This window comes from Rhinolophus ferrumequinum, chromosome 24, assembly GCF_004115265.2.
Source record: "Rhinolophus ferrumequinum isolate MPI-CBG mRhiFer1 chromosome 24, mRhiFer1_v1.p, whole genome shotgun sequence".
Lineage (NCBI taxonomy): Eukaryota > Metazoa > Chordata > Mammalia > Chiroptera > Rhinolophidae > Rhinolophus > Rhinolophus ferrumequinum.
In genome coordinates, this window is record NC_046307.1 from 21,739,131 (window position 1) to 21,758,609 (window position 19,479).

General features: G+C 50.2%; 2 protein-coding genes across 7 annotated transcripts in view; both read left to right on the plus strand.

Annotated features, from left to right (window-relative positions):
* ABLIM3 (actin binding LIM protein family member 3) overlaps positions 1–5,848 on the plus strand; it is a 103,010-nt gene extending 97,162 nt beyond the window's left edge. For all 6 annotated transcript variants that reach the window (XM_033096116.1, XM_033096115.1, XM_033096117.1 and 3 more), the window contains 3 exons: positions 548–555; positions 1,090–1,170; positions 3,809–5,848. In XM_033096116.1, coding sequence (XP_032952007.1) covers positions 548–555; positions 1,090–1,170; positions 3,809–3,922 — 203 coding nt within the window. In that variant the 3' untranslated portion in view covers positions 3,923–5,848. The remainder of the gene's footprint in view (positions 1–547; positions 556–1,089; positions 1,171–3,808) is intronic.
* A 10,261-nt stretch (positions 5,849–16,109) lies between these two features.
* AFAP1L1 (actin filament associated protein 1 like 1) overlaps positions 16,110–19,479 on the plus strand; it is a 58,112-nt gene continuing 54,742 nt past the window's right edge. The window contains exon 1 of the mRNA XM_033097021.1: positions 16,110–16,250. Coding sequence (XP_032952912.1) covers positions 16,235–16,250 — 16 coding nt within the window. The 5' untranslated portion in view covers positions 16,110–16,234. The remainder of the gene's footprint in view (positions 16,251–19,479) is intronic.

Genomic DNA, 19,479 nt, shown 5'->3' on the forward strand with positions numbered 1-19,479 from the left:
TCCCCCGCTTCCCTCATCCTCCCAAGTCCCTGGCTTTGGGTGGTCGCCAAGCCATCTGTCCCATCTGGGCCCCCAGAGCCACCGGGGAGTACTGTGGTCCCGCTACTGCTGAGCTGGACTTGCCTGCCAGCCCCAGAGGCAGGAAAAACCCCACTCCGAGCCAAATGCATATTGTTCCCAGCAAAAATTCCATGAGCGTTGGGCTGTCTGCCAGCGATGTTCTCCCGGCAGCTTCCACCAGCTCCTACATGCAGGCTCAGGCAGGAGGGCAGCCCACATCAGAACTTGGAGAATCACCCCTGAGATGGCGGGGGTAGCGCATGTGCTTCACGATCTCAGACTCATTTCTGTTATAAATATCTCAAAAGTCAGTTTTTCCCCTAAAACCTGGATCAGCTCCACCCCTATCTCCAGCCAGCCAAGGTGCTTATCCCAGCCTTGATTTGAGATGATGTCAGCAGGAACAGGGTCTTTAAGACAGAGACCAGTGTGGTGCAAAGTGAAGACTGACGGGTTCCCATTTTGTGTACGTCTTTTCTCTCTACAGAGTACAAGGTAAAGGAGATACATAGACCCGGGGGTCTTTGAGACACTGGGAGCCACTACATTGGGGACCGGCCAGAGGATGACAGCACTGTCTGGACAGGAAAGGGGACACTGATAAATCACCCCACGGTCCTCTTCAGGCCAGCATTTCCAGTCGCTCCTTGGTCCACTCTCCCTGAACCCATCCCATCTCTTGCCTCCTGAAATCAGAGAGTCCCCCATGGCCCTCAGAAACTTTCTGGGGGCTTCCCAATCAGCAGATATGAGACATGTACATTCAGGAGGTCTTGTGCCCACATTAATGCTAAGTGCCACCAAGTTTATTCCTAAGCAGTATTAGGGGACTCTGGGCCTTGCCCTTTGGGAAAAGGTAGCTTAAGGCTGCCAGGTAACTCCAAGGAGGGCAGACCCAGCCCTTCCTCCCGATTTTAATCTCTGGCCCTTTTTGGGTAGAGGATGGAGCCCAGACACAAAATGTGGCTGAAGGGACAGCCCATCACCTCACCCAACCTGCAAAGCCCCACTCCTGTTCTTTCCGCTTAGATCTACCCTTATGAACTGCTGCTGGTGACTACAAGGGGAAGAAACCGACTGCCCAAGGACGTGGACCGGACCCGTTTAGAGGTAAGTATAGAAAACTGAGCAGGAGGGATCCCAGAAATTGCCTGGTCTCCCCCAGCTCTGGAGAGACAGGTGGAATGAATGGCTTTAACGTCACACAGCTTGTTGCAAGAGCAGAGCCTAGCCCAGTTTCCTTAGCCCAGGTCTGTTGCCTGATGTTCTATGCTGTCTCCTCAATTCAATTAGAATCGGTGCATGTCCCACCTGCGGCTGATGCTTCTGCAGACGTAAGAGCACTAGGTTTGGTGCCTGCTCTCTGAAGCCTGTAGTCTACTTGGTAAGAAGAAATGCAGCGCTGGTTTTACGCAGGATTGTATGGAGAACCAGTGCTGTGAGCAGAAGGACAGGGAGGCAGCACTGTGCAGAAAGTAACAGCACAGTGAGTCCTGAGTCAGACTCCCCAGGTTCCAGTCCCAATCCCGCCATCCCTAGGTGGGCGTCTTGGCCAAGCGACAAACTCTCTGAACTTTAGTTCTCTCCTCTGTGAATTGGGGTGGTTTTCTTGCTTCCTCAAGTTGCCAACTGACATAATGATACACAAAGCGTCCTTGGCATCGAGCCTGGCAGCGTCCTGGGTATAAGGACATAGCTGTTATTCAGTACTTAGTGTGATTGCTGTTATTCGGAGAAGACCACCAAGGCGTGGTTGGATGACACAGGCTTCCAGCAAACGGAAGGATTTGGCGGGACTTTGAAGACGGGAAGGTTTGGACGGATGGAGAGAAGTAATAGAACGTCATGAGCAGTGAGAACCACATAGACAAAGGCACAGAGGTGGCCTGCGCATGGCATTGGGCTTTCAAGAAGCCCAGTCCACTTGGCCTGGAGTTCCATTCCCTAGTTACCTCTGATCCAAGAGCACGCTCTGCCCTTTGCACCCCAGGGTCTCTCCCTGCCACTCCCTCTCCCAGGAATGCTCCTTCCATCTCGCCAGCTCCCTCACTCCTCAGGGTTCCATTCTAGTGATGCCTGTGCTCCAAACCTCCCCGAACATTCCCCAGGATGTGTCATTCACCTCTTCCTCCAGCCTCCCACAGCCCTCTGTCCCGAGTGCAGGTCCATTTCCGCTTCCTCCCAAAGACTGTGTGCTGTCGGCCACATGGCCTGCACTGGGAGAGGTGGCAGGAAATGTGTGTGCATTGAATGAAGGCTTCTATGAGCGGAGGCTCTGACGCCTTGGGACAAACATGTCCCCCACCCCTGACATGACTGCTGAGGAATTCACGCAGAGTAGGGGGTGGGGGCAGCAGGAGGGGGATGCACGTGGCCCGGGGAGCTCTGTGAGTCCTTCCAGCTCTAGCGTGCTGGATGGAGTAGCACAGAGGAAGAGGATGATTCTCCCCTCATTTGTAACAAGGGCCTCCTTTCCCCATCTAGCAGGGAGAGTGTCTTCCAGTGCTGAAGGGGACAGCTCCCATAGCAGCTCAGTGGAGCACCAGCATTAAGGGATGGAAATACTCAGGAACCTGATTCGCCTGGGAGGACCAATGGCTCTCCTACATCCTCCAGGACACCCAGAAGCTCAGACCAGGGGGGCTCAACCTTCCCTAAGCATCAGAATCACCCAGGGAGCTTTATAAAAATACCAGTTCAGGGCTCCACACTAGACCAATTACATTGCAATCTGGGGAGTTGCTCAGGCATCAGCATTTTTCAGAGACTCACAGGAATGTCTAACGTGTGGCCTGAGCTGAGACCACTGGGCTAGAGACACTGCCCTCACCCCTGCACCAGTTCAGTTACGGGACTGAACTGACTCAATTAGCTAATATAATTGCTACCAACAGGTCATCTCAAGGATTCCAGTAAGTTTCCAGGCAGGGTATGTATCTCATAGTTTTCTCTTAAAACAAAATTTTAAATTTTATTCTGAAAAATTTCAGAACTCCAGAAAAGTTGCAAGAATAATAAAATGAATATCCATCTACCCTTCACCTAAATGCACCAGTTGTTAACATTTTGCCACATTTTAAGTGCCGTATATTTCTAACTCTAAAAGCGTTTGGCAATGTATCAACTTTCAAGACTGCATGGAAGGGAGAGAGGGAGGGCAGTCAGAACGGGTAGGGGGCACCCTGCTCTGGAATGCAGAACAATGTTTCATTATATGGCATATTGGGTTTCATATAAGAAAGAGATGAATGGACACTGCAGTGGGTGGAGAAATATGAACACTAATTCTTTTCACTGGCCGGAGGAGCAGCCATCTAGATCATTTGTGAAAATCGGAATAAGAGGAAATATACCCTGACGTCTTAGCCATGCCTCCTTTTACTCACAAAGGAGGGTGTGACCCATACAAACTCCTGAACACAGGATGAATGCACGGAGCAGGGAGGCAGAAAGGTCAGGTCAACTAGGATACATGAGGGGCACTTAGGGGAAGTTCTAGTCCCACCTGAAACTTGGGCGAAGGCAGTCTCTCCAGCCAGACCAGCCACAGAGGTCCGTCCGAGGAAACATTCATTCATGCATTCATCCATTCAACAAACGTTCATCTCACACCTTCTGTGGGCCAGACGCCATGCCAGGCACAGTGCATCCAGGGGAAACACACAGTGACTATTCCTGCCTACACCTGCTCCCCGTCTACACTGCACACCTTCAAGCTGTTTCCTCTCTGTCCCCTCCCACCTTTCAGCGCCACCTGTCCCAGGAAGAGTTCTACCAAGTGTTCGGCATGACCATCTCTGAGTTTGACCGGCTGGCACTCTGGAAGAGGAATGAACTGAAGAAGCAAGCCCGGCTGTTCTAGGCAGAGGCTCTATAAATATATATGCATTTATATAAAGATATATGTAAAATCTCTATACGGAAGCTCGGTATAATCCTCTTGTGTAATGGGACACGCTGCCTGCCATGAGACTTGCTTTTCTGTACTGTCAGGCAAGCCCACGTCATCCAGATATTTTTATGCTCCCTACTTTATCTTTTCTAAGTGCAACGGGGTTTGGGAAGGGATTTGAGGGGACTCCCATCCTTTTACTGGGGATCCTTTTTATACTGAAACATCTGTCCTAACTTGAGTCCCCCAAGGTCCAACCCTCTTTCGAGGTGCTTGAAGAAGTCTCTTCTCTCTGCTTCCTCGCTCTTTCCCCAGTCTCCAGGGCGGATACTGACCATGCAGTTTTCACATCTTACTGGCCTCCCGTGGGAGGGTCCACGCACGATCTCCCAGAGTCACCGAGTACCTTCGAAAGCCCTCCACTTAGGAGCTGGTGCTCTGGGATGATGCAGTTAGCAGTGCGGGCCTCGCACCGACTCCTGATAGCAGTAAACAGTGGTGGACGTGGCCGTGGCCTCTCCTCAGTTCTTCAGCCCTCTCCTGTCCTTGATCCTAACCTCTCCCTGGTCCAAGTCTGCAACTCATGGTAGGAAAAGAAAAGGCACCTCCTTTCCCTGCTTCCTTCCAACTGATCCCTTTGCCGGGCCCCAGTGTGGGGAACCAGAGGAAAGAAGTAGGAGACAGAGCAGGGCACCTGTTAGAACTGGAGCTGCAGGACGTCTCCGGATGCTCTTCTCTCCCTCATGCTCCCCACGCCTCCTGACCCTGCCCCGTTTGGAGGAGAGGCCCATTGCTGCAGCCAGTATTCTTCAGCCTTACTACAGTCTATGTGCCTGACAACTCAACACACCACAGGGCTAACGTTCCCATCATAGTTCCAACTGAACAAGTGGACAGACAACTCCTAACACCCCTCTGAAGGCAGGATTGGCCATGTTCCAAAGAAAGGTCCCTGGTCCATGCCTGCTGCTCTCTGGCCGGCAGGGCAACCTAACCAGTCCCCGACTCCCACCGCATAGTTAGCCAGGTTTTGTAGGGAAAACTTTCTGAAGAATGGCTGCTTAGGAGATTCCAAAGTGAAGCATTGGCCAGCACCACTCATGATGATCCTGGATTTCCCCAGTGGCTGCTTTTCCTGCCTCCGTTCCTTCCGGAACAGGGGTGAAAGCTTAACCTTCTCTCCTCCCCTTTCCAAACCTTCTACCCTGAGTTGGCAATGTGTGGTGGGGTCCGTTCCTCCCTGGAGATGACTTGAAGTCTTGGAGGTAAGATGAAGAGGTAGAAATGAGAATAAGGACTCTCAGGAGGCGAGAGATGTGACACGGCAAGTGGAGAGCGGACTTCCACACTCCCTCACTGAGCACCTGCTGATGTGTACTGAGCACTGGGAGGGAGGGCACAGGAACACCAGGACGACCCACGTGGGCCCTGGTCTGGGGGGCAGGCCTGCCACCAGTGGTGTCATCAGCATGGATTCAAACATGATGGATGCAAGACAGTTTGTGGGACGGCATGAGAAAGTGGGTGTGACGTTACTAAAACGCATGTGCGGTGGTGCAGGTGAAGGAGAGCTTGGTGGAAGAGATCGCAGCGGAGCAACGTTCAGGGAGGGTCCTTGTGAACTGGAAGGAGACCATAACTTGAAAGGGTTCCAGGCTGAGGGGCTGGGGGGGAGGACTAATACGCTGTCATTTAAAATGCCACCGCTCTCTGTAACTTCTCTTTTTGGCCAATGTCTTTCAACTATCCTGACCCTTTTGGAAACGCCCCCAGCCAGTCACAATCGTGGAAACTGCCTCATTATCACCTGTTAAGAACTTGGCGAGATTTGAAGGGCTTTTGTTATTGTTGTTGGATATTTTTGTTTCCCATAAAAGCACATGATTTCAACTCAGACCTGTGTCCTTCTGTTGTTTGTAGTGTGACTGGAAATGAGGGACATGGGAAGGGACTAAATCAGGCACATTTTTTCAAAATAAGAGTCTAGAGAGCAGCTCTCCCGTGGCCTCAACTTCTCCTGTAAAATAAGAAAATTTGACGAGGTGAGTATCACCCAGCTTGGTTCCTGCAAAACACGGGGATGCTGCAAAATGGTGAGGATGGTGCAGCAACAAATAAGACTCTGTGATCAGGGATTTGGTCTCTTTGACTAATCCTCAAAAAGCAACTAGGTTAGCCAGCTTTATTTATGAAGCAAGGAAATGAAGGCTTCTCTTAAAAAAGAAAATCTGTGATCAAAAAATAATAACAAGGATAGTAATAGTTCCTCATTGTTAAGTACCAACAATGAGCCAGGTTCTGTGCTGAGGACTTTACACCCCCCATTTTATTTCAGCTTCTGTAACAACCCAAGAGGTAGCCATATTCTTCTCTCTGTCTCATAGATGAGGAAACAGCTTTGAAGAGGATGCATAATTACCGTGGTGGAGCCAGAAACCAATTCCAGCCTGTCAGACTAGAGAGATCAGCTTATCCACTCTTACCAGTGGATGTTTTCAGCACCACGTAAAGAGCGCCCTCTTAAAAGTGGCTGAAACAATGAGAACACGGATTATCTTGCACAACCAAGCGGCCATGGTGCAGGGCTAGGCAATTAAGCAGCTCAGTGATGCTGTCAGGAGCCTAGGTGTTTTGCATCTCTTCACTCCACCAGCCTTAGTACATTGGCTTGTGTCCTCAGCTGTGACTCCTCACATTTACGAACGGCTGCTGTGGCTCCAGCCATCATGTCCTCACACAAACACCAAAAAACAGGAGAGAAATTTCCCTTTCGGTATCTCTTCTGTTCAGAAAAAACGTTTCCAAAAGCCCTCAGCAGACTTCTCCACAGGTCCCACTGGACAGAACTAGGGAATAGGCCCATGACCTTGCTGCAAAGAAGTTGGGAAACTGAGTGCCATTTTCAGCCTCGACATGGGAGGCAGGAGCCCTGCTGTTAAAGAAGAGAAACAGGGCAGACCAGGACTAGCCTCTGGGTAGGTGAATCCCAGTGTCTGCCACACTGCCGGCCCTCCTATTAGAGACTCACAATGCACGTTGCCAAAAGTCCTGCAAAGCCCTGCAGTACCTTTGTTTAATCCATTGTTTCATAAACTACTTTGACAAAACTGTTTGAGAAATATTAGACTTACTGGATTTCATCTATTCTAAAACACACACTTTTTTCACATTTTGACATCTCTGGAGAGGAGATGTCGCTCAAAAGTAGCTCCTTTCCTGACCTTTCATTCTGTTTCTTCTAAGTATCATCTCCACCACAGCCCCTCCAGACGGGCGGCTCAAATGTGGAAAAGGAAACTGAAGAATGTTCCTTTGCTCTCTGCCTACACACGCACCCAACAAACATTTACTTCTTAAGCATCTGCTGCCAGGCAGGAGCACTGAGGATCCAGCACCTGTAAGGCAGGCGTGAGCTCTCATGTAGCTCTGGTCTAGAGGAGAACACAGACTGTACATAAGTAAACAGAAAAAGAGATGGCAGATGAAGATAAGTGCTACAGAGACAACAGATCGGGCACTGGAGAGAGGAGCAGAAAGGAACTCATTTCATACACTCACTGAAAGATGAAAACAAAGTACCCAAGGGGTAAGTGTGGGCGGGAGCATTCTAAGCACCGAGAACAGCGTATGCAAAGGCCCTGAGGTGGGTAAGAGTTTGGTGTCTTTGAGGAACTAAAAGTGAAGACAGAGTGAAGCAAGGGAAGGGGAGAGTGAGATTAGAGGAGGTGGGAAGGCAGGCAGGGACCAGAACACGCAGAGGGGCTAAAGGACACCTCTTATTCATTCAGACTTTGCGGACATCGTCCGGCTTGCACTGTGGTTGTTGACGTTCTGGATGCAGGGACAATCTCCGTAAGCCTTGCTTCTGAAGTGAGGTTGGTCCCAGCCAGCAGCACTGGAGTGACCTGGGGGCGTACGAGAAACGCCCCACTCCCAACCTGACTCAGTGCACATCGGGATTTTAATAAGAACACCGGGCGATGCACCCATGGTGAAGTGTGAGAAACTCTGCTTCAAACCATTGTCCTTTTATGGACAGACACAACATTTTGTGTCAGACTTTCTCACGTTCTAGAAAGGAGCCAGCCCTTTCCCCATGCACATGACCTTTTTGGACACTGGGGGGCAACCTTACATTAATAAAATAGAACAGCACTGGGGTGGGGCACAGAAATCGCAGAGGGTTAGAGCATGATGCCAGTACAATGGCCAGTCTGCAGCGGAGGAAACAGGCCCACTGAGCGTGTGAGTGATCAGGACACACAGCCAGCTCTCCTGCACCCAGAACCATTCGTCCTCACTAGACACCTGGCGCAGAAACATGGGACCGGCTGTGGAAGGTGTCAGCAGCTGCAGCTGGCCACTGAACAGAGCCAAACGTGGAGCAGAAGGGCTTAAAATTCGAGGGGAACAAAACACTGCTAAAATTCATTGCAATTAACATCGCGAAATTATGCCAACTCTGTTAATGCCCCATGTAAAATTAAGTTTCAAACGCTTCATTCTACATCAGACTTTGAGTTGCGAACTACCTTGACTGCACACTGATAAACACCTGCTTTTATAGACACGGCTCTGAACTGCTGCAGAGCCATTCCAAAGCCCTGGAGCGAGACTCTAAATAAATAAAATCCAGAAGCCGTGAAGATGAGGGCCAGCATCTCATTACCACCCAAGAGCCCACTTGCCTCGTCACAGGGCCTGGTCCAATTGTCACAGGGGCACAGGCAGGAGAAACCAAAGGCCAGCAGTCACCCCCATGGCTAGTCCCTGGAGCAAACTGGGGCCAAGTGTGCAGATGAATCAGGTCCAAAAGTAAGGTAACATTTATGCCCATGACCAAAAGTGTTTCTGTCTCGGGGGGAACTATCCCAGTGTTTCCCAAGTTTCAGTCCCTCAAACACCACCTTCACAATTTTCATAAGATGATTTACTCATTCAGTGCTATTCACATAATTTTTTCTCAATTAACTCATACTTGATGTTTCTCTTTTAAGCAATATCAGTGAAATTACATGTTTGTAAAGCCAGGTTTTATGTTTTAAATACAAATTCAAACAAATTTATCACTCTTTAAATATGTTGGCCTGTGTAACATCCGAGTGTAACCCACATATTCACCAACGTATTCCCAAGAGTTCCACACTTTGGGAAACACTGTTCTGTTTGAGAGAAGTGGTAAGGGAGGAGGAGATGTGTGTTCCCTCAATTGCTTCATGATGACGGGTCTTTGGGGAACCAAAGGGGGAACTAGCTGAGGAGGCTGCAGAGAGAAGAAAGCGCAAGCTACTCTGTCAATCAAGCAAGGCCTGGTTCACCCCGCCCATCTGGTCGGTTCCCGGGGCATCATGCCAACAGTAAGTCCCCGGGCCTCGCTCAGGTGCCTTCCCTGCTGCTCTGGGCTGTAAAGCCTTTGCCTTCGTGGGCACCGCCCTGAGCTACGGAGGGGACACGACAGCGCTGTGGCTAGACCCAGCCTCACCGTTTACCAGGCACGAGCTATGGGCTGAATTGTGTCCACCCCCCACCCCCCGGCAAATCCATGCTGAAGCCCTAACTCCCACTACCTTGGAATGAGGCTGTATTGGGAAATAGGGCCTTTAAAGAGGTGATCAAGCTAAAATGAGGCCACTAGGGTGGGCTTAGCCCAATCTGACAGGTGTCCTTATCAGAGGAGGAGTTTAGGAAACAGAGAGAGAGACCGGGGCGGCCTGCGCGCAGACGAAAGACCACATGAAGAGGCCCCAAGACGGCAGCCAAGCCGAGGAGAGAGGCCTCCAAGGACACCGACCCGCTAACGCCTTGATCTTGAACTTCCAGCCTCCAGAACTGTGAGAAAACACGTTTCCATTGTTTAATCATGCAGTCTGTGGTATTTCATTATGACAGCCCTACCAAGCGCATACACCAGGTGCAAGGAGACTTTCCAAATAGGAATAAGAGCAGTTTCATAGGGTGGTGAGGACGGAACGATGTGCTTCAGGGCCAGTACCTGGCTGCAAGGGAGGTGTGCATTTGACCCCTCAGCGTCTCCCTCATTCTTCCATCTGGTGGTTTACCCAGCCCACCAGTGCCCCCTGTGGGCCAGTGCTGGAACTACAGGGACAGAGGCTCTCCCGTCTGGCGTCTCCACTGGAAGGGCAGGCCGGCCGGAGGGGGTGGCCCCTCTTTCCCACAGACTGGGAGAGACCACATGAAGATGCAAACTCAACAGAGGAAAGCGGGGTCGGAGAGGAGATGGAGAGAAAGTACTGACTGCTCTGTTTGCATTTCTGGGGATCTGAGCCTGCCTTAAAGCCAGCTTCACCCCTTCAACTCCCCATTAACCTCAGGGCAAATAAATTCCCTTTCTGTTTAAGCTGCTTTGAGTTGTGATTCTGTCACTTGCAACCAAGGAGGCGTGACAGCGTGGCTCTCAGAGTGAATTAACATGGACAGTGGAGTCTCGCATGTGTACCTTTGCTCTCCGTGTGAAGAGTGACGACAGGTTAAATAGTGCAGACATCTGCCCCTGCGGGGGCGTGCAATGGGACCTGGGACTCACCGGGGCAGCCGAGCGAACACATAAGAAGGGGCCAAAATCGGCCTTGGTTAGTCACTGCAAAGTGCTTGCAGGGCCAGGACCCAAAGCCGTCTTGTGGATGAAGAACCGATTGTCATACAAAAGAAGTGTGACTGCCTGTCTAACACACAGGGTCATGCCCACCTGGATCAGGAGAAATCGTCCCAAGCAATGCGTCCTTCTGACAAAATAATAGCATTATTACACACACACACACACACACACACACACACACACAATACCACCCCTTAACAGAATAGGTAACAGGAGCTGGAAACAGGGTAGTCCTCACATCTAACAGTACCAGGTGTTCCTGCAGAGGAGGACCCTGGCGGAACCTCAGGGTGGGATTTACACAAAGCTCCCTGCAGAGGGCAGCCAGGCTGCGTGGCTGCCATGTCAGCGGGCTTTAATATTCCCATAAGCATCTGATGTCCTCAGAGAAAACCCACATTGATTAGCATAACTCCCACTTCTGAGGGTGGGTCAGGCCCTGCGCTAAGTGCTTTAGGTGTCTCATTTAATCCTCTGGGCACTACTTTTATCCTCATTTTACAGATGAGGAAGCTGGACCTTTGACAAGCAGTTCATTCGAGGTTTTATAGCTGTATGTGGTACAGCCTGAACCTGAACTCAGGGATGTCTCACCCCAAAGCCCATGAACTTAGCCACTGCACAACAACTACCTACCTCAACAGAGGGATTTGGGGAGCGCTTCCTCTGCGCCGGGCAAGGCACCAGGCACGCTACGTACAACCACTGTGTGAGGGAGGTGTTATTAGCCCCGATTTTTAGATGAGGAATCTGGGATTCAGACGGATTGACTATCATGCCCTTGACTGGGTATCAAACTCAGGTCTATCTCGTTGTAAAGTTGTACTCTTCCCTTATGTGTCCCACAAACTAAGAGAGTGACACTTGTGGAAGCCGGAGGAGTGTGGTTCTGGTGTCATCAAGTCTGGAGCCCCGGGCACCACTCCTGGTTCCATCCCTAAGGTACTGCGTCATTTCAGGCAAGACTTCTTCCCCTCGCTTGGCTCAGTTTCCTCATCTGACAGATGAAGGGAGCAGACTGGTTAATCTCTCGGGCTCCTCTCAACAATTAAGTTTTTCTGGTTTTAGGTTTAAGAAATTCACTTTGGACCTCTGCAGCCTGGCGTCAGCCTGCAGCCTACATAGAGGTGAAGACGGGGCATGCAGCCAGCCTTACAGAATTGAGCCCATGCTGCAGTGTTAAGGCTTGGGCATTACCTCAGCCCTCCGGGTGGAGGCACCCAGCTGCACTGACTCCCCAGAAGTCTTCATGGGTCCTTAAGTTCTCTCAGGTTTCCACATGGGTAGCCGTAAGCCAGACTAAGGCCACGGGGGTGTTTTGCAATGTTTAAAACAATTGAAATTAGTTAACAGTATTTTTAAATCAAAAGAGATTTTCACTAAATCTGGATTTATGGGCTCTCCTGAACATCTGGACACGCCAGGCCCGTGTTCCGACGGGCCACACTGGCCCAGGTTGCTGGCTACTGGCCTTTCAGTTGGAACAAGAGTACCCTGCTTTGTCACTGCCCTCAGGGCCCCCATGGCCAGCTCACACCACCTCCCCTGCCTGGCCCTGTAGGCACTTCAGCCTGCGAGCCTCACTGAAGGAGCCAAGGGTGCTCTTTCCTTGAGGAAGGACCGAAAGGGACGGCTTCATGCAGCATTTGGGCATAAAAGCAAAAGGAAAAACTCCTTTTCCTTCACACACGACCAGCGCACTGGGCTCTGTTGACTACTGAAGCGAAGCCCTGCAGCCTGGGTACAGGTAGGAGCCCTGCACTCTGGAACAGAAACTGAAGGTGCGACAAAAGGAGGGGTTCACATCCATCTGTGAAACACTCTCTCCCAGCAGTGGCCACTCAGATCTCTATCTGCTTTCCGGGGTCCAGGGTAGACAAGCGGGCATGTGTCACTTCCCTGGAGAGGGGCTATAATGGGAATATTGTGCTGAGTGGAACAAGAGAGGTTTTCATTCAGCGACCAGCATTGAGCAGACAGACATTCAAGCAAGGGGCTCTGGGGCTCACCCTGCACAAAGGAGCTCGGGAGAGGGGCCCTGAACCAAGAAGAAGTCCAGTGGGCTGGGCTGCATGTCCACAGCAGAATGCAGCGGGGGTGGGAAGCACAGGGCATGGTTCACAGAAACCTCATTGCCATCTCATGTCCCTCTGCAAACAAACGATCCCAGAGACTCAAAGGGACCCCCCAGGACATATGCATTCTAGAAGCCTCCTGAGTGCTTGAGCATATATTCACTGACTCTCCATAAGACTTATTACCACTTACTAGGTGCCTGGCAGTGCACTAAGGATCGAGCAAGGAGTAAGGCACTGTACCCACCCTCATAGTTCCTGCAATCCGGGAGGTCAGGGAGAGGCAAGGAGAGAGGTAAGTAGAAAATGCTGCATTGTCCACCCCATGGAAGAACTGCGAGTCACACAGTAACAGAAACAGCTCAAGAACCCAGGTCTGAACCCCCATCTGTGGTGCTTCTTACTCTAGCCAAGGTCTCCTGAGATCACTACCTGTCTTCTCTGAGGAATGATGGGTTGGGGATCAGTGAAGAAGGCACCACAAATACCATAATAAGGAATTTAGACTCTATACTGAAGGCAAAGGGGGAGCCATCACCTAGTTTTAAAAGGGATCTGATTGAGATCATGGAATGGTCAGGGTGGAAGCAGACCTAGGGTCAAGGTGACAAAAGGCTAGAGATATGTTTCTCTCACTGGGACAAAGAACCTTTAGCCTCCAAATTTTTCTTTCCCAGGGCTTCCCAGTTCCACCTGATAAGCTAAGAATGAGACAGGGGAGTATCATTTGTTTTCACAAGACTGGAAGCTTGAGGGAGTTGAAAGCTTTCTTCCTGGTATTGTTCACTGGGACCGAATTTGATATCTTTTTACAGAGCTAAAGCTCTTCACACAGAATTCTTTAGACAAGCACCAGGCAAACGTGGAAGGCTGAGTCCTGATCATGGAGGAAAGGGAAGATACGAGGCAGATCCTAAAAATCCTTTCCAGAGACCTGCACTCTAACCGGGAAATGGAAAGCGGAGGAGCACACCAGCCATCCACAGCCTCCCTCCCTGCCTCTCCCCGTACTTCCCACCCAAAGACTCCACCGTGCAGCCAAACCAAACGCAGTGCAGACACTTCCTGCACTTCTCTATCTCTGTGCCTCTGCTCTCACTGTTTTCTCTGCCCGTAATGTTATCTCCTCATGGCAGGCTCACCCAAATATCTGTCACCCAGTACTGTCTCCACGATCAGTAAGACATTCTTGATTTGTCTTGATGAACTCCACAAGCACTTTATCTTCACCATGGTGCTTTTCACATAATAATTTGTAATTAAATTATTCTGTACATATTTATCGCCTCTGCTAGATTGTAGATTCCTTGAAGACAGAGACTATTCCTACCTTAGCGTTTGTCCTTCCAACAGGAACTTGCACAGAGTGCAATAAATATTCCTAAGTGAACTAATGAAAAGTGGAGATAGCTTTTGGGTAACTATAGACCTCATTAAGGAAAAATACATTTAAAAAATATATAATTATTCCTTGTCCAAAACCCACAAGTAGCTTCCTCATCCATCATATCAGTTATAGTAACAACCAAGCTGTAGTCAATGTAGTCAACAGTGCCACCTAGAGGACATCATGGATACTTAGCTAAACCATAACCACTACACCTTCACAGCAACTTCTTTTTGTTAATCCTTAGAACTGTGCACAGACCGTGTTCTCCCATTTTTCCACCTTTCCCAAACTACAGCTCAGTTAATCCATTCCACAAATTCTTCTATAGACACATATAAATCCTCCTTAGCCCTTTTGACTTTTCTGTTCCAACTCTGACAAACCTCCAAAGTCCTTGATGGTTTCTGAAAGTGAATCTACCCAAGCCTCCCTCTGTTTTTGCAGTAGTTATGTTCTCTATTTTTTTAATTATTTCAAATGAAATATTATGTTTTTAAATGTATTAATGGGCTAGCCTGGGCATTTAACTACAATTTATAGCCTTGACTCCAAGTGTTTCAGAGTTCAAACAGTGAACTTTTGGAACTACGTCCACTTTGTAAATTGTGGGTTGTCTGCTTTAGAATTTAAACTGACCTTTTCAAATTGGAAAAGTGGGCAGGAACAAAGAGGAACTTGGAAAATAATAATGGCTCACATTTCTATAGCTATTTACGGTTCATAAAGTGGGTTTGTATCATCATTTCATTTGCCCTCCGAACCGCCCTGTGAGGTCAGCATGAGGTTTCCCCCAGCACAGACGAGCAGTTAAGCTTCATAGGTTGAATATTATAAACTTAGTAAGTAGAGGAGCAAGAGTCACACACAAGTTTGACTCAAATCCCATTGTGTTTTTCACTATACCACATTTCCTCTGCGTGCTCATACACAGGCACACTAAACAAACTACCCATGCAATTCTGCACAGCCAGCGTTAATTTCTACCTGTCCATAACAGCAATGGAGAAAACATTCCCAATCCAGGAAAGTACCGGATGCTCTTCCCAGGCCTTTCTTTGTCTCTGTGCCTTTGCACGGGTGTTCTTCCCAGTGCCAGGGTTCTGAGTAAATGAGTGGCCTCGTCAAAACAAAACCCAGACCTGACCCATCTGGGGAGGAGGGGCATCTAGGAGAATTGGGTCTGGACTGAACTTTGTGAAAGCTCTTAAATTTAGACATGTCACATTGTCTATAAATGAATTAGACCTAGTTCACAGAGATACACTAATAGGATGAAAGAAGTTGACATTCTTCATACAACTTAAAACTTAAATTCCATTCCTGGACCATACTGGCTGTAGCAATATTTTTTTCTACATCCTTTAATTATTTTAGGAGGAGCCCACTTGTATCACACTGCATTTTGTATGCTAACAGTGTTCACTTCCACAAATCTAACACTCCGTTTGGCATTCATGTTTTAGTACACAGGGAATCTCAAAAGCCAGAATTGTCCAAAGCTGTCGCCCACCTATTGTCTGTTTCCCCTTTTCCGAGGTGGTTTTCTTTTTTGAAGATTATTATTATTATTATTACTTCTCTCCTCTTTCGCACCATTACTGACATCTCCATAGTGCCGGGTCCGCTGTCTGGCACTAGAAGGTGTTCAGGAAAGACCTGTCAGATGGAGATGATAAACCCAAAGTCAGGAAACGAGTGGCAGCTGCAGGGTGAGAGGTTTTGATTACAGGGGAGGAAAACACGTCCCAACAGTCTGGGCAATCTGAAGATGGAGTGGGTTGGGAGATGCGATCGTGAGACCCCCGTCACTAGCAGAGTGCAAGCAGAGCTGAACATCGTTTTGGTCCGGGCTGGGGTGGGACGCGCGGGCGCGGGAACGAAAGCGTGCGAACCGGGAAGTGGGTCCTCCGGGCCCCAGCGGGAGGGGCGTACAGGGCCTGCGGAAGGCAGGGCGTGGCGCGGGCGTGTGCGGGACATGGGACACCGGTCCGCGGCCCAGGGGGCGAGGCGTGCTCCGGGTCTATTCCGGGAGCGGCGTGGAGGGGCGGGCGGGGGCGCAGGGCGAGCATCCTGTCTGGGGGAGGGGACATGCGGAGGGAGCACCCGTGGGGCGGACTGGAGAGCGCGGCGCGCCCGCCCGCTGCCAGCCCCGTCGGAGCCACCGCGCCCTGAGCCGCGCGCCCCGGGGATCGGCCGGCGCCATGGACCGAGGCCGGGGTAAGAGGAGCCTCTGTGGCCGCACTTGTTGCTGCCGGGGGAGGGGAAGGGAGAATCGGGCGATCTAGAGGCCGGAGAGGAGAAAGAGGGGGACGGTGGGGCGGAGGGGGGAGTGCAAGGCCCAGTGCTGTGTGGGCAGGTGCCTCCGGCTGCTGGGACAGTCCGTGTCTGTTAGTCCCTCATGTCGTGGGGCTGAGTGGCCTCCTGTGTGTAAAACCAGAGTTTCATACACTCAGAGTCTTAACTTCATAAAAGAATCCCTCACAGGATTGCTGAGTCGGGCGAGCTCTCCCACCCCATTCCCCTCAGGAAGGGCAAAATAGGGTTGACATGTTACAGTCTCAAAACACCCCCACATGTGAAGCCCCCACTGTGATCCTGGCGAGAAGCCCCCGGAGACTGAAGTCTGCAGCTGCCTAGAGCATTGGGAGGCGGAGGCGCAGTGTGTGTGTGTGTGTGTGTGTGTGTGTGCACGCGTGTGCGTGTGTGGGTGTCTGAGCCCTGGCTCTGTTCCTGACAAACTGTGTGACCTTAGCCCAGTCCCTTCTGCTCTCTGGGCTAGTGACAAAGTTGGACTAGATGGTCTCCCAGGGCCCTTCCCTCTGGAACTCTCAGGAGATGAGTGTGTTTGATAGAAATGTCACAGAAGAGGTGGGGGCTTGCCGAAATTGGAACTAACATGAGAAAAGAGAGCAGCATGCATAGGGGCTGGGCTTAAGAAAAGGCCTGGACATCTCAAAGGGCACGTGTCTGTAAAGAAGGGGCCTGCTTGGACATGGAGATAGTGTCTAAGGCTGGGCCACCAGGGTCCTAACCCTCCACCCTCGGATCCAAAGAGATCACAAGTGTGAATGCACTTGGTAAACTGATGAGTGCTCTGCCAACACAAGAAACATTATTATTATTATTATTATTATTATTATTAACATGAATATTAATGGAAAATTCCTCCCCCTCCCTACAAGAATCTTACACCTTTCCTCCATCTCCCTGTTTGCTGTGTTGAGGCCCCAGAGGGGAAAAAGGGAGTGACCACGGATGTGGAAGCAAGCAGGAGGGCAGTGGGAGCAGACATAATGCCTGAGCAGGTGTCAGGGTAAGCTCCCCGACACCCCCATTATACATAAAGCCAGAGTTCAGAGGGCTACAGGGGACCCCTAGCTCCCAGTTCAAGATGCTATGGACAAGCTCCCCACGCACCCGTCCGCATCACAAAGTACTGCATACACCCTCTCCTTTCAGGGCCCAGAAGAGCAGGCAGCAAATGGAGGGGGCTTCTGTTTGACTCTTCGGGGATTGAGACTGTGATTGTAAAGCAGTTGCCACTGTTAACTGACTCCTGGACAAGTTTGCCAAGAGTCCACACACTCACCCGGGAGGGAACAAAGAAAGAGAAAAGAGGGACCTCCAATGTCCCTCAGACCTCGGTCCCCAACTCCCGCATCATATTTCTAAGGCAGAGCACCACCCCCTACGCCATTACCCCCCACAGGTTGTCACATTCCACCCTGCCTGGTCCCCAGGACAAAAATCCATATCTAGCCTACCCAGAATTATGGAAAGCAGACTATGTCCTCCTTAGACACACCAAAGGTGACAATAATTCACTTAGTTTTAAATACATAAATACTTAATAACGGACACCTCACTTTAGAAAGCTGCTTCCAGAGCACTCTTCCTAGGAAGCCGGACTTCCCAGGAATCTATTAGGACTCGGAATGTTCTAGGGCTCTGGCTCTCTCCCCTACTGTAGATTTTCCAAGCCTCCTTTCCTTCTCCTTCACACTTCTTGTCACAATGTGCCATTACTCTAAGAGTTAGTTACCCAACTAACTACCTGTTAGTGTCTACCTCCCCTTCCCCAGTGCAAGCTTCTGGAAGGCTGGGAATGGATCTGTGTGGTCACTGCTGACACAAGGCCTGGCACACAGTAGGAGCTCACTAACAGTGGTTCGATTCATTCATTAGTAATATGAAGCATACTTTATAGTGTACCTCAGGTTAATTGTAATGCTGATTAAACAAAAAAAGATGTTACTAAATCCTCCCATCAGAACAGCTCTTTGTGACTTGCAAAGGCTTTCTCAAATGGGAGCGAAATGGATGGGGCGCACAGGACCAGTTTATCTGTCTCGATTCTTTGGTGTAGTTGTCTACTATGATAGATTATTGCAAGCACTTTATGAATTAAAACATGACTAAATTCTGAATTAGAATGTAAAATCTCTATGTGTTTTTAAGATAAAACATGGCCCCTGAAAAATCATTCCAGCAGAACTTTCTGGTTGTGCCCTTGTCCCCAGGGGGTGTGTGTGCACACTCCTCCGTTGTCATGGAAGGATTCAGAAGGACAGGTCTCATTGCCACCCCCTACGACCCTGTGGGCCGTGGGAGCGTCAGGACCAGGACACTGGGAAGGAAAGCACACCGGTATAATAACAATAGCAACAGGAATCACCCAGCTCGTCCCGTGCACCGGGCACCATGCTCAGCTTTTGACATAGCTTCTCTCGGAACGAGCGCGGGGATGGGGGCTACAGCAGGTACTGTCACTAGTCCTCACCTCACAGGGAAGCAGCCTCGGCAGGTGGATTAGGTGCATTGGCCATAACAAAGTTCCCTAAGCTGGATGGCTTAAACAGCAAACATTGACTTTCTCACAGTTCAGGAGGCTAGAAGTCCAAGATCAAGGTGGCATCAGGCTTGGTGTCTGGTGAGGCCTCTCTTCTGAGCTTGTAGACAGCAGCGTCTCACTGTGTCCTCACATGGCCTCACGTGGAGCGAGACATCTCCAGTGTCTCTTCCTCTTCTTAAACGGACCCATCCCAGGGGGGTAGGGCTCAGCCTTATGACCTCATTTAACCTCACATACCTCCCTGCCTCCAAATACAGGCCCTGCCTCCAAATACAGTCACACTGGAGGGCAGGGCTTCAGCATGTGAAGCTGGGGGGGATACAATTCAGTCCCTCACATCAGGGTTAGGTCTGACTTTAACTTGCACCTCCATGGCGGCAGGTGAGCTGCCCAAGCCCGAGAGCAGGGCGTGAATGCCAAACCTTGCTACTCCAAGCCGCCTCTCCCATCACGCAGCAGCTCCCTCACTGGTCAGGTCTTCAGAAGCAATTACGGCATCAAAGCCGACCGAGTGCGGAATGGAAACAAACCTGGGAAGTAGGATTTCTTTCCTGACAGGATATGTGTCTTCCCGTGAATAAAGCAGGATTCATG